The sequence below is a fragment of the Trichechus manatus genome, unplaced genomic scaffold, assembly GCF_000243295.1.
Source record: "Trichechus manatus latirostris isolate Lorelei unplaced genomic scaffold, TriManLat1.0 scaffold00038, whole genome shotgun sequence".
NCBI classification, from domain to species: domain Eukaryota; kingdom Metazoa; phylum Chordata; class Mammalia; order Sirenia; family Trichechidae; genus Trichechus; species Trichechus manatus.
Window position 1 is genome coordinate 18,262,427 of NW_004443974.1, and position 14,489 is coordinate 18,276,915.

General features: G+C 37.6%; 1 protein-coding gene across 2 annotated transcripts in view; it reads right to left on the bottom strand.

The window, feature by feature from the left end:
- Window positions 1-14,489, bottom strand: part of PTAR1 (protein prenyltransferase alpha subunit repeat containing 1) — a 62,854-nt gene that overhangs the window by 21,048 nt on the left and 27,317 nt on the right. For both annotated transcript variants that reach the window (XM_023730850.1, XM_023730849.1), the window contains exons 3-5: window positions 13,577-13,643; window positions 6,477-6,581; window positions 3,995-4,208 (exon numbers count right to left, since the gene is read on the bottom strand). In XM_023730850.1, coding sequence (XP_023586618.1) covers window positions 3,995-4,208; window positions 6,477-6,581; window positions 13,577-13,643 — 386 coding nt within the window. The remainder of the gene's footprint in view (window positions 1-3,994; window positions 4,209-6,476; window positions 6,582-13,576; window positions 13,644-14,489) is intronic.

Consider the following 14,489-nt stretch of genomic DNA (forward strand, 5'->3'; position numbering starts at 1 on the left):
ATACCTGTTAGAAGTCACTCCCCTTTCCTCTCAGCCCCTGGTAATCACTAATTCACTTTCTCTATGAAGTTGCCTATTATGGATATTTCATATAAATAGAATCATACAATTTCTGTGTCTGGCTTCTTCCACTCAGCATGTTTTCAAGATTCATCCCTGCTTTTGCATGTTATCAGTACTTTATTCTTTCTTATGGCTGAATAATATTGCATTACATGTATGTACCACATTGTGTTCATTCATTCACCCACTGATAAGACATGTAGGTTGTTTCTACCTTTAGGCTATGATGAATAGCACTGCTATGAACACTGGTAAGCAAGTATCTGTTAGAATCCCTGTTTTCAATTCTTTTGGGTATATACCAAGAAGTGGAATTGCTGGGTCTATAGTAATTCTATATTTAAGTTTTTGAGAAACCACCAAACTGTTTTTCACAGTGGCTCAACCATTGTACACTGGACAACACCAGCAATTGACAAGGGTTCTAATTTGTCCACATCCTAGTCAACACTTGTTATTCTCTATCTTTTTTTATGGTAGCTATCCTAGTTGGGTGGACTCCCTGGTGGTGTAGTGGTTAAGAGCTACAGCGCTAACCAAAAGGTCAGCAGTTTGAATGTACCAGGCGCTCCTTGAAAACTCTATGGGGCAGTTCTACTATGTCCTATAGGGTCGCTATGAGTCGGAATAGACTCGATGGCAACAGGTTTGGCTTTGGTTTTATCCTAGTTGGTGTGAAGTGGTATCTCATTGTGGTTTTGATTTACATTTCCCTAATGTCTAATAATGTTGAGCATATTTTCATGTGCTTATTGGCTTTTTTTATTTTTTATTTCTGGAGAAATGACCCTGTGTGCTTTTTCAGGTGACACACCGTATCAGCTATTAATTGGCTAGTAGCAATAAACCCTGCTTGACTGTCAGTCTTTCCTCTCATCCTACCTTGGATGCTCTATGGGGCAGTTCTACTCTGTCCTGTAGGGTTGCTATGAGTCAGAATCAACCATGGCAACGGGTTTGGTTTTTTTTTTTTCCTTTACTAGACAACTGGCACTTTCGTGATTACTTCCTCTGACAGAAGAAGCATAGTAGGACACGATCTCCTAGCTGGGCCCGATGGCTTATAATAACAGAAAGGGGATTGTGCAAATTCAGCACTGTTCACTGAGAATACTGAGGGAGTGAGAGACGACGACGCACCCCAGTGGTACACATAGGAAGAATGCCGAGTCCCCCTAAGGATGGGGCAAAGGGACAGTATGCAAAAGCCTGGGAGTGGACCTAGGCAGCTAGACCAACACACCACTAATGAGCTGTCCCCTTTAACGTCACATAGCGTCAAGTCACCAAGAATTTCACCTTGCAGCTAGTCTTGGCCTCTCATTCCTGATTCTACGAGAATGCCATTTGAAAAGGGCCATATCCTGGCAGGAAAGTTTCCAAAGCTCTCAGCTCACCCAGACTCTGCCTTCTTCTTTATCCGCAACCCTCCATGTGCTCATCCCACCCACACTACCAAGTTGTAGAGCTGAGATGACGTGCTCCCTCTAAAGTATTCTCTGTCATCCACAACCCACCAAATAACCTGTGCTTGCTCTTAGAGACTCAAGCTACGCACTATCATCTCCCTCTGGCAGCTGTTTCTAACCAGTCCAGCCTGGATGAAGAGCCATTTCTCTGTGCTCTGTACCCTGTGCTCCCATCCGGTTGTGCAAGTGCCACGCTGCTTTGTAATTAGTGCGTCCTTCCTTGACTAGAGTTTGCATTTGTTAACAGCAAGCTCTTTGTTTTTACAATGCCACACACAGTGGACAGGGCAGTGCCTGGGAATGATAGGGTTTCATTACTTTTTTTATGAATAAATTGTACCAAGTTGACTAAGCAAACTTGTAGCCAGTTTTACCTAAACTTTCTACCTATGGGGAGCAGGGAGAGGAACTAAAATTTGGTGAGTCCTATTAGGTGTCCAGTACCTTATACACATCACCCGTTGCCATCGAGTCAATTCCAACTGATAGCGACCCTACAGGACAGAGGAGAACTGCCCTACAGGGTTTCCAAGGAGTGGCTGGTGGATTCAAACTGCCGACCTTTTGGTTAGCAGCCAAGCTCTTAACTCAAGTAATTCTCACAACAATCCATTAAGGCAGGTGGCAGAGCTCCCATTTTGTAGATGAAAGCATTAAGGCCTTACTTTCCACATATAACTAGTAGAGTCAGAGTCTAAACTCAGGTCCATGTGATTCGAAGCCTTTGACCTTTCCATTCCAATAGGTGGCTTCCCCTCCTGGAACTCAGGGCCATATAAACTGGAGGAAAAAGGTTACTCTTACAGAACTGTTAGCTTAAAATCCCCCATAAATAAAAAACTCTATCTGTCCTGGAGGAATTTCTGGCTAGGAAACAAAGAGGGAAGGAGGAATCTGGGAAAAGAGATGTAGGAAGAAGAAGGTGATGAGCAAAAATCAGAGAATGCTTCCCCATTAATCTGAAAACGCCACTTGGCAGCTGGGGTCTTAAAAGCTTGCAAGTGGCCATCTAAGATGCATCAATTGGTCCCAACTACCTGGAGTAAAGGATAATAAAGGACACCAAAGACACAAGGAAAGTATTAGTCCAAGAGACAGAAAGGGCCACATAAACCAGAGACTTCATTAACCTGAGACCAGAAGAACTAGATGGTGCCCAGCTACCACCAATGACCACCCAGACAGGGAACACAACCGACAGTCCTGGATGGAGCAGGACAAAAGTAGGGTATAGAGCTCAAATTCGAGTTAAGAAGACCAGATTTAATGGTCTGAATGAGACTGGAGGAACCCCAGAAGGCATGGCCCCCAGATTCTCTATCAGCTCAGAACTAAAACAATTTCTGAGGCCAACTCTTCAGACAGGGATTGGACTGGCCTGTGGGACATAAAGTGATACCCGTGAGGAGAGTGCCTCTTAGCTCAATGGGGAGCTTCTGTCTGGAGGTGAGATGGGAAGGCAGAGAGGGCTAGGAGCTGGTTGAATGGACATGGGGAATCGGGTGGAAAGGAGGAGTGCGCAGTCACAGTATGGGGAGAGCAATTAGGGTCACGTAACAATGTATGTACACATTTTTGTATGGGAGACTAACTTGAAATGTAAACTTCATTTAAACTACGATGATTAAAAAAAAAAAACATCTGAAAGCGCCACCTGGGATATTTTGACCTCTAACTTGACCTCTTTGGTTGTCCCATGCCTAGGAAACTTCCTGAATGAGTACCCTAGATTCTCACAGCACTGTGATACCATAAGAAGAAAAAAAATAGAGAAGCTGTAGTACATAGGAAGGTGAACAAGAACACCTGGTTCTCATTATGATGAATAATAAGCAGTGCAACTGTGGCTAAGTCTAAGCCATTAAAATTCTCTTTAGACCCCATCTCCTCATTTCTAAACTGAAAGGACTAGTTGTGACAGTTTCTAAACCAGCTTTGCAATCTAACAACCACCGCAAGCCTGTGAAAAATACCGTGATCCCATCCTCATTTCAATTTAGTAGGTCGGGGGTGGGACTTAGCAATCACCGGTAATTCATAGGCTCAGCCAAGTTTGGGAACACCTGGGCGAGATCTTCTGGTGCCCTGGGGAGGAGACTGTGAAAAGACAGTCAGCTGATTTCAGCACATTAAGTCACGTAACTAAAGACCACTAAGAAATAGCAATTTTAATTCTATAACGCTTAATAATCCCTTCCTGCTTCAGGGCAAAGTGAATTAAATTCAGTCTTTCTTGATTGGTTAAACCTGCCTTTGTTCTACCAATGTTCTGCATTAAGAGTGCCAAAAGCTGAACTGGCAAGGAATGCAATCTTTTCTTTTTAATTGCCAGGGTTTCTCTGGAGGTATCGGCTGTCACAATCCTCTGGTTTCCTCTATTAGCTCCTCTGAGGATGAACTACCACCAGAAGATTTAAAGTGCAGGCAGCAGTCAGCCCAGGGAGACTGAATAACAACCCTACCTTGACGTCTAACTTGGCCAGGTGTTGTAAAACCCAGATCCGATGGGACCAGGCATTATAGTTGCTTGGGTATCTCCCCGCAGCTTCACCACAGACCTCCATCTCTTCTTGTATTAGTCGCTGTGTTCTTTCTGCAGGAATTGTTCCCAAGTTTCCTTTGGTCACAAAGGAAGGCAAGGAGGTTTCCTGAATTAGCTGTTGCAGCACCCATCGCCTGGTTAGGTGGCATCGGGGAAAGAGAATGAGGATAGGATATGAGCCACAGAGGAAAACAACCAGTTTTCTTTGATCTTAATTTTATCTCCATTCACAGACAATGCAAAGTAATACCTGTTTATAAACCCTTTAAGGGGTGTGGGGAGAAGGAGAGTTAGGGGCTTTTGTTTATTTGTTCTCAAAGGCATAATTAAAGTCAGCAGCATGAATAAAGGACAAAAAAGTGACAAACAGGAAAGAAAAATCTTCCTAAAACTTTAAAACTTGTCAAAAAAAAGAATGCCGTCAATTCCAAAATGATATCTCCAAGTTTGGCCAGGGCGAGTAGTAATTAATGTCTGGTGAATACTAGGCGTCATGGTTGACATCTTTAATTATGTGTGCGTGCCTCACCTTATCTCTACCTCCTCTATCAGAAGTGTATTTGTCTGTCTGCAAACAAGAAACTGCATTAGGACAGCTTTCATTAAGCAAAATTTCTATACTATTGCATAGAATCTGGAAGGAAACAAATACAATATAATTAGTTACACCATCAAGGAGGTTTCAGAATGTCTTTATCCACAGATTTCTCCCTTGTCTATTTAAGATTTGTATTAGCATACATTTAAATCAAAAGTACGAAGAAAATGTTTCTAACTACTTAGGTCTTCAATTTTTACGAATATTTTCTCACATGAAAGCATTTTTTTAGACTACAGATTTCCAAAGGCACACAGGAACTTGAATAAGAAAACTATTTTGTCATTTTTGAATAATGGAATTTATACTTAATAATAAAAGCTTGTTTTATAAAAAATTAAACAATAAATGGATGAATGCATATTTAACAGTTCTCACTCCCCCAGCACCCTTTTCCAAATCCCCCACACATACAGTCAAATACCTCTCTGAGGTCCACTATCTCAATTTCTAGTAAGGAAGAAAACACAACTATGTGGTTTGAAAGGAGCTGATTTGTCATGCTAGCTAGCCAAAGGCAAGATGATGACTAAGCTATACCTTGAACTAAAATAAGATCCTAAAACTGCCCAGGATTTGAGAAAAGTTAGTGTGGCTTGTAAACTGAGAACAATTGTCTTCAGAGTACTTCTCCAGTGTCATAGATTGAATTATGTCTCCCCAAAAATCTGTGTATCAATTTGGCTGGGCCATGATTCCTGGTATTGTATGATCTTCCTATATGTTGTAAATCCTGCCTCTATGATGTTAATGAGGGAGGATCGGTGGCAGTTGTGTTAGTAAGGCAGGACTAAATCTACCAGATTGGATTGTGTCCTGAGGCAATCTCTTGAGATATAAAAGAGAGAAGTAAGCAGAGTGACAAGGGGACCTCATACCATCAAGAAAGCAGTGCTGGGAGCAGAGTATGTCCTTTGGACCAGGGTCCCTGCGCTGAGAAGCTCCTAGTTTGGGAGAACACTGATGAGAAGGCCAACGGAGAGAGAAAGCATTCCTCTGGAGCTGACACCCTGAATTTGGACTTTTAGTCTACTTTACTGTAAGGGAATAAACTTCTCTTTGTTTAAAGCCATCCACGTGTGGTATTTCTGTTGTAGCAGCACTAGATGACTAAGACACCCAGTGACCACCACCAGCAAGGCCACACCGTCCCATTTTAGTCAAATGAAAGTAGCTACCTGAGGTTCGAGAGGAAGATGCTTCCAGATAACGAGGATTCTGAATGAGTCCTTAATGCGTTCTGACTCTGCCTCAGGCCTTTAACCTAAAAAATGTTCTTTTCATTTATGGTCTGAGCAACTTTAGCTCAGCCCGCACACTAATCACCTCAGCTGCCCCTGTCTTCCTCTGTAAGTTAATGTTAGGAACCACCACCACCATCTTTACCAGAAACACACTCTAATATATTTTAAAACCCAAGTTGCTCATTATAGTTGAATCTCTAAATGCAACCTCCACGACTGCTTCAGATAGTTAATAATAACTGCTAACATTTATTGAGTATTTAATACGTGCCAGGCACTGTGGTAGTTTTTGCATGCATCATTTTGTGTAAACTCCACCACTAACTATGCGATAGGTGTTATTATTATCCCCATTTTACACGTGAGGAAACTGAGGCTTGGAGAAGTCAAGTAATTTCCCAAGATCACACAGGTAGCAAGTTAAGGGCACAGATTTAAACACAGGTAACTGATATCAGGATTCATGCTCTGAATCACTAAGCAACCCTGCCTCAGATTCCAATGTTTATTTCTACAGCCATTCTCAATTCGAAGAACACTATGACATAAATTAGACACACCTGTGAATCCACGTTTCTGGACTTTTCGGAAACTTGGTTAAGGCCAGTTTTCCCAAATGTAAGTCCTTAATTGGATTTAAAGTGCCAGAGAGGATCAGCTCTTTCCTGTAAAAGAAAAATAAAAAGAACCATTACTCGACCCTTTTATTCAAACATCGTAAATGGCTACTAATGTAAACTCATTGTGAAATGAATTTCCAAGAATTAAAAATAAATTTAAAAAAACCCGAAGTCCAAATCACTATGGTATATAATAACACTATCATAAATGTCACACACCGTAATCAAGAGTGTAGTCTCATAATCTTGAAATAATAAATAAGCAGAAACAGAAGTTCTTAAATCAACAGTGAAACTTTAACTAGTTGGGAGAGGATAAAGGGGTTTTCTGGCCTGTCTCACTTTCAAAAATTACATGAACTGACATTACTATGTGTAAGACAGCTCCAACACCAGTCAAACATTGCTCTAGCTTCCTAAATAGGGCTTGGATATGATCTGGATCATCACAAAAAATATACATATACCAACACACTGTGTGAATGAGATATAAAGAAAAAAGCATTCATCAAATCACCACCCTAACAAAATTACTTTTTCTTTTAGAATTTTCCCTTCTACCTTTTGCCCATATGCACATATTTTTAACACACAATTTTATAGCTTGCTCTTATATCTTAAGAATTTCCCATGGTTTTATATAAATCTTTGTAATAAACATTTTAAAAGACAAGTTTTCATTCAGTGGCTATACTGTAATTTAATGACCTTTTCCCCTATTGCTAGACATTCAGGTTGCTTCCAAGTTTCTGCTATTCTAAAAGAACTTTGGGGGGGTGGGGGGAAGCTTCATGCTTATGACTTCTTTCTTTTGCACTATTACTTACGATAAATTTCCAAAAGAGGTATTACCAGGTGAAATACCTGCATGGTCCTGATATACTAAGCCATTCCTTTTTTGAAATATAAGCAGCAGAAGTAATACGTCAACAGCAACGTTGAGGGTTTTTACTGTTGTTGCTGTTTTTAAAACTGTTCAAACCCAGCCAAAGCTTCAGTGCAATTAAGAACATCATGCAACATCTCTCCATCAATTTCTCAGGTAAATACAATTTAGGTTTAAATTTAATTTCTCAGGTAACTTTTTTATAATAAGCTCTGATATTATGATTACACTCCTAATTAATTTTCAATGTATTTTATAAAAATAATAAAACTAAATAATTTACTAGTATTTTATTAATCTTAAGATGTCCTTCCTGTGGTAAGGATGCTGACTCAGTTATTTTAGAGACGTTTAGTGCTAACAAAACCAGAGTTCAGCTCTTGTAACTTACCTATTTAAGTGGATTTAGTTTCTAAATACTGCAGTACATTTTGTTTCCAACAACAATGTACTATCTTTAAATTTTTACTTGATGAGGAAAATAACTTACTTTTTAATTAAGATACTAAATAGTGATACACTTCCGTTTCATAATCATTTTTAGCTCAGTAACTTCATTCTAGAAAATAATTTGAGGTGATATGCACAAGGTTTATGGCAGCTTTAATGAAAGGATTTATGGACTATTTTCCTTTCAATGCACAAGAAACCTCTTTGTCAGTAACATTTTGTTCATACGATAAGTGGGCATATCTATGAGGTAAAAAGGAAGTAAAGATTGCTCTATGTAATTTTAACTACTTTGTAGAGCAATGTTATCAAAGTGGGGTCCCTGACCAGCAATATCAGCATCACCTGGAACTTGCAGAAACTCAGATTCTTGGGCTCACCCCAGAGGGACTGAATCAGAAACTATGGGGTGGGGCCCAGCCAGCTGTGTTTTAACAAGCCCTGTAGGTGATGCATACTACAGTTAAAAACAACTGCTGTAGATAATTTATTGAATAAAGCTTAATTATTCATTTGCTAAACTTAAGACACCTTCTTATTTACAAGTGTCTACCACTATCTCCATATACAAGGGGAGATATAAAAATTTTCTTCAGAAAAGATGAAGTCACCTTATAACTGAGTCTTTACAAAGTTTCTTAATTTATGGAGTGCTCTCTAAATTTCTTTATTTGAACAACAAAGTAGTATTTGGGGAAAACATCTTGGCCTGAAACAATCTCTGTCAATAGTATATATAGATACTTAACACTGGATAGAAAAAAGGAAGCAAAATTTTAATATCAATTTTAAAAAATTTCTAGAGCAGGACTGAAGGTTTGTAGGTGTTGGATATTTGTAAACAAGTCTTTTTAAAGATACTTTAATAAGAAATAAAATAGCTGGTTAAGTTATGGCAATCACATAACCTACAGATAAAAAATCAATTGCTCTAATGTATTCAAACAGGAATCTGTGCCTTGAGGTAAAGTTTCCAGTCAAAGATTCAAAAAGTGCTGTATATCAAATAACTTAGATATAAGTAAATATGATGTGCTCTGGTACACTGTGTTAGATAACTCAAAAAATGTCTTACGATGACAAAGTCACTGATGTCAACGTTTTGTTGAGGAATTTGAGTAAAATTTTTTCTTGAAATGTTTGACAGTGAGGAAATGAGGAGTTTATAAATTATTTCATGTTATTTTAAATATATGTTAGTAAACTGAAAAACAAATATTAGAGAAGACATTTACTTATTTTACACATCTCTTAACATTTATATACTGAAATAGCCTAAAAATATTTTTCTTTTTGGAAAAATGGGATATTGCCTTATATTTGAGGTGCTTATTTTCAGGCATACATGCTTCTCTATTCATGTTAAAAGCCTTAATTAAGTGGTACACTGCTAACAAAGGAAGAATGAATGAAACAAGGGTCATCAAATAAATGTGGGGAAAACTAAGAAAGAAAGAAAAAGGCATTTGTATTGTTTTGGGATTAGAGAGCAGGGTTGGCAAGGAATGGTTGCCGCTGAGTCAACTTTGACTCATGGCAACCCTGTGTGTGTCAGAGTAGAACTGTGTTCCACATGATTTTTTGGAAGCAGATCACCAGGTCTTTCTTCCGAGATACCTCTGGGTAGGCTCAACTCCAATCTTTCTGTTAGCAGCTGAGCACATTAACCATTTGCACCACCCAGGGCTTCCGGGTATAATCCAATACTATGCTATTTATGTTGTTGCTCGATTATTGGCCATTGGCTTCTGTGGCCTTTTGACATCGCCCCATCATACTGTTTTTAAGCACTTCCTTATGTGCTGGATCTACAAGACGCTCCAGGCTCATCTCATATATTTCCTGCCCCAATCCTACAATCATCCATTTCTCCAAGGAGCCTGGTTCTTTTAATTAGAGAATGGTATTAAAAACCAAGATCTAGGTTCTGGGAGTCATCATTTTTGACCTACAAAAACAATTTTATATGGTTCAACCTAACATTATCTCAATTTTACAGATGAGGAAACTTAGGTTTGGAGCAGTTAAGTAACTTGCTCAAGGTCTCTTGGCTCAAAGTTAAATCTGCATAAAATATGGTTACCAATTTAAATCAAAGGCTATCAGAAGACTGGCTAAAAAACATATTCTTATGTTTTTCTCCAAGATAGCAACCCCCCAAATTGAACTACGGATGAATTATGCCCCTGACCGTATTCCAGAGTTACTGCAGATGAAATTCATCAACAATTAAACGTAAGTTTTGAATATTTGATTTGCAGCAGACTTACAGGGCTAGATCACTTAACTTCCAAATTTGGTTTTATTTTCCTCAGAATGTACCTATGATTCTATGTATCAATCAATCTTACCAATACAAATAAAAATTTACTAGAACATATACCCACAATGGATTTTTTTTAAAACTAGAATTTCCTTTTTACTCATCTAGTATAAAATTTTACTAACCATCTTACAGGAATAATTTTCAAGGTTAACTGCTATTAACATAATTAAAGATTTATGAAGCAATTCGTCTTTACAAGAAGACCAAAACACACATAATCAAAAACAAAAACAAAAACCCAGTTTCAAAAGAATCATGAAAAACCTCCTAGTCCAAATCTTTTCTTTCACTGATCAAGAAACTAAAACTCTGAGAAGCTAAAAGTTTGCCTGAAGTTAACTGCTAGTTAACTGATGAAACAGAACTAAGTTTCATGGACCTTAAGACACCTACACTGAGCTTCCCTTATCGAATATCCAATAAATAAATAAATATATATGTATACATTATGCTACTAAGAGTCTTTTTTTTCACTGAAGAATTTCCAATTCCACTCTAATAATGAGGAATGTGTTAAGGTGAATAAAAATGGTACTCATACTTCCTTATTATTTTCATTTCTTTTTCACTGAGTTTGTTTTTATTATGTTCAATGCCCAGTCTACACACTGAATATTTATTATGTGCCAAGCACTACAGTGTCAGATGCTGGGGATACAAGAGGGAGTGTGTGTGTCGGGGAGGGGGTGGGGGTGGGGGGTGGGCGGGTACACGGTCCCTACCCTTTGGAAAGCTCTCAGTTGTTTTTACAGTACATTCCTTGTACTATAAACTTGTTGATTATTTTTCCTCATCTCCCCAGACTCCAGAACAGTGCTGTCTTACAGAGACATAATGCAAGTCAAAAATGTGACTCATATATGTAAATTTAAAATTTTTTAGCAGCAACATTAAAAACAAGTATACATATACTTAATTCAATATATCTAAAATATTGTAATTTCAGTAGGTAATAAATATAAACAATTATTAATGAGATATTTTTGCTTTTTTAAAATTTTTTTGGCACTTAGTCTTCAAAATCTAATGTGTAGTTTACACTTACAGCACATCTCAGCTGGGACTACTAACTACCTAGTGCTCAACAGCCATATGTGGCTCATGGCTTCTGTACTGGGTAGCACAACTCTAGAAACTGGAGTGCCCCAGTGCTCCATCTTTGGACTGGTTCTCTTCTCTAACACCCACTTCTTTGGGGATCTCAAGCAGTCTCAAGGCTTTAAATACCACCTACATGCTAATGATTCCCAAATTTATGTACCTGGCCCAGACCTCTTCCCTGAACTTCAGATTCCTATACAACTACTTGGACACAAACCTAACATGTCCCAAACTAAACTTTTGACCTCCAAGCAGGACCCCTCTAACCGCCTAAATCTGTTCCTCTTCTAGACATCCCCATTTCAGTAAACAGCAATGCCATCCTTCTAGTAGCTCAAGCCAAAAACCAGTGTCAAGTTTGACTCTCCTCTTTCTCTCATATTCATCATCTGTATGGTTATTCAGAATCTTACTACTTCTCCCCACTTCCACTGCCAAACTCTAAGTCATCAGCATCTCTCACCTAAATTATTGAAGCTACCTCCTAACTTCCTAACCACTCCCTGCTTCCCTACAGTTTATTCTCCATAGAGGAGCCAGAGCTTTTATTTAAAACCTAAGTAAGATACTGCCCTCCTCAGCTAAGGGACCAGCTTGAAAACATTAAACAACTTTCTATATCAACCAGGGTAAAAGTCAAAGCTCCTACAATGGCCTATAAAGATGAGATGTAGCCCATTACTCTCTGACCTCATCTCCTAGGACTCTCTCCCTTTTCACACTCCTCCAGTTACACTGACTTCCTTGCTATCCCCAAAGACCCAGGGACACTTCAGGATGCTCTCGACTGAGGGCTTTTCCATTTACTGTTCCCCTCTACCTGGAATGCTCTTAGTCCAGAATCCACAGGGATTGATCCTGCTGATCTCTGCTCAAATGTCCCCTATCTAAAACTGTAATTACCACTTTTCCCATCCTCCTTCTGGCCTTCCCTATTTCCCTTCCCCACTTTTTCTCCATAGGATTTAGTACCACTTGATCTACCATATATTTTACTTGTGGCCTTACTGTCTTTCTTCATGCAAGTTCCAAAGGAACACAGGGATTTTTGTTTGTTTTGTTCATGGCTATACTCCCAGTGCCTAGAACCTAGCATACAGTAATGAATAAATATTTGAATGGATGAATGAACAAATGCTGCCAAGTATTGTATAGACTAAAGAAATAACATATAAAGTTGCAGTACGGTCTCTGGCATATAGTAGACACTAATAAACATTAGTCTATTCCCTAGTAATTGTGGTGCTTTCCACAAGAGAATAGGAATTCTAAAATTAAGTAAAATTTTAAAGCCTTACATCTCATTTTATATTTATCTTACTTTTTACTCTAAATATCTGATCATTAATTATTCAAAGAAGGCCATTTTAAAGACATTAATAGAGTTTATCTAAGATTTTTAAATCAGTGACAAATACAAAATTCAGCAGGTATTATTAAAAACTAACTCAAAATGTAACCTTGCTTAAATTACAAAAAAAATTAGATAAAATATGTCATCTTTAAAGATAAAGAGCTATAATTTATGGTTCTTTCCTATAGGGAAATTTTAAAATTCATTTAGAATGTTCAACGAGACTTCACTTTCATTTATTTGTAATGTATATTCAGTTTTCCTCCAAGAAAATTTGTTAGTCTAAGGAACTACCAATTTGTTTAAACCTATACTATTATATTATTTAGCTTAAAACACTTCAACTAAAAAAATGAGCCTGGTATGAACTTCAATATCTCTATAAAGTATTTTGTGTATAAAAGCTACAAAAAATCAGAATCAAAGAACTTCAGAAATTAATAAAATGTGATCCCACTCCAAAACACTGAGTCTCAGAGGCTTCAAGTGCTTTGTCCCACAGAGGTCACAGAGTTAGTGACTACAATCTTGTGGCCCTGAATCCTCATCCTACACACTTTCCACTACAATGCAGTGCTTCTCAAATACACTAACCAATGCCTCTCAATGCAACCAAATGTGCTGAGTGCCCCTATCCTCCTAAAAAGGAAAAAAAATAAAAGCCATGTATCAAACAGTATACAGTAATTCAACATGACAATTTACATTTCAGGCAAGAAACTTTATGGAGAATGGACACAGGCATGCAAAAGGGGCAAAACTTATGTGTTAGAGTGAGTATTATAAAAAATGGGTTGAAAAATAAGTGTAAGATGCCATGAATTATGGTTTATATTTCATTTTTAAAAAGCTAACAACTCACGGGGCTTATGTCTTCAGAATTTGTTTAAAATTCATCTTTTCATGGATGAAGAGTGACATACCTCACGTTCCATGCAGTGGTAAAGTCTGGGTTTAGAAGCAGCAGGGTGCATGTGACATCTATCAATTCTAAAAGAAAGAGAAGTCATATTAAAACCAAATAGTCCTACCGTTTAGAGCCTGGCTTCTCTTTCTTTTAAGGTCCTCCTTACTTCTTATACGTATATATGTGTGTGTATATATATTATACATATATATCTCATACTAATGTAACTTATGTTATATTAACTTTAATGATAGCTACACTGCTCTAAGCTATCAGGGGCATGAGGATTATCCTTAAGATTTTCTTCTACCAAAGATAAGTATACTTTTTTAAAAAGTCAACAGTGAAACAACTTTACAGCATTAAAAAAATCAACAGAGGAAAAAAAACACCTCATAATCCAACCTTCTTAACACAATTCATTTACATACCCTTGCAAACATCCTTTCTAACACATTTTTGCACAGCTAAAGTGATAATAAATGTACGATTTTGTTCTATCTTTCCATTCAATGTTATTTCACATGCATTCTCCTATACTGCTACAGTATGCATTTTTAACAGCTGTATAACAATTCCTTAATTTAATATATTATCATTTATCTTCTTCTGCAGGCTATTTCCTGTTTGTTTTTATATAAAATAATGTTGCTACAAACATTTTTAAACACACTTTTGGTCTGATAGTTATTTTCTTAAGATATATTTCCAGGAGAGAAACTACTATGTCAAAACAATAGAAACGTTAGTATTAATATAGCTCCTAGGAAGTATTTACACATTGTCCTCCAAATGGACAGCATCTATGTATACTGTCAAGATTAACAAGAATGTACTTATATCTCTGTAATTCTGGCCTATATAAATTTAATTTAAAAAATGAATGTGGCGGACATAAAATGATACTTTGCTACTGTTTTAATTCTTTA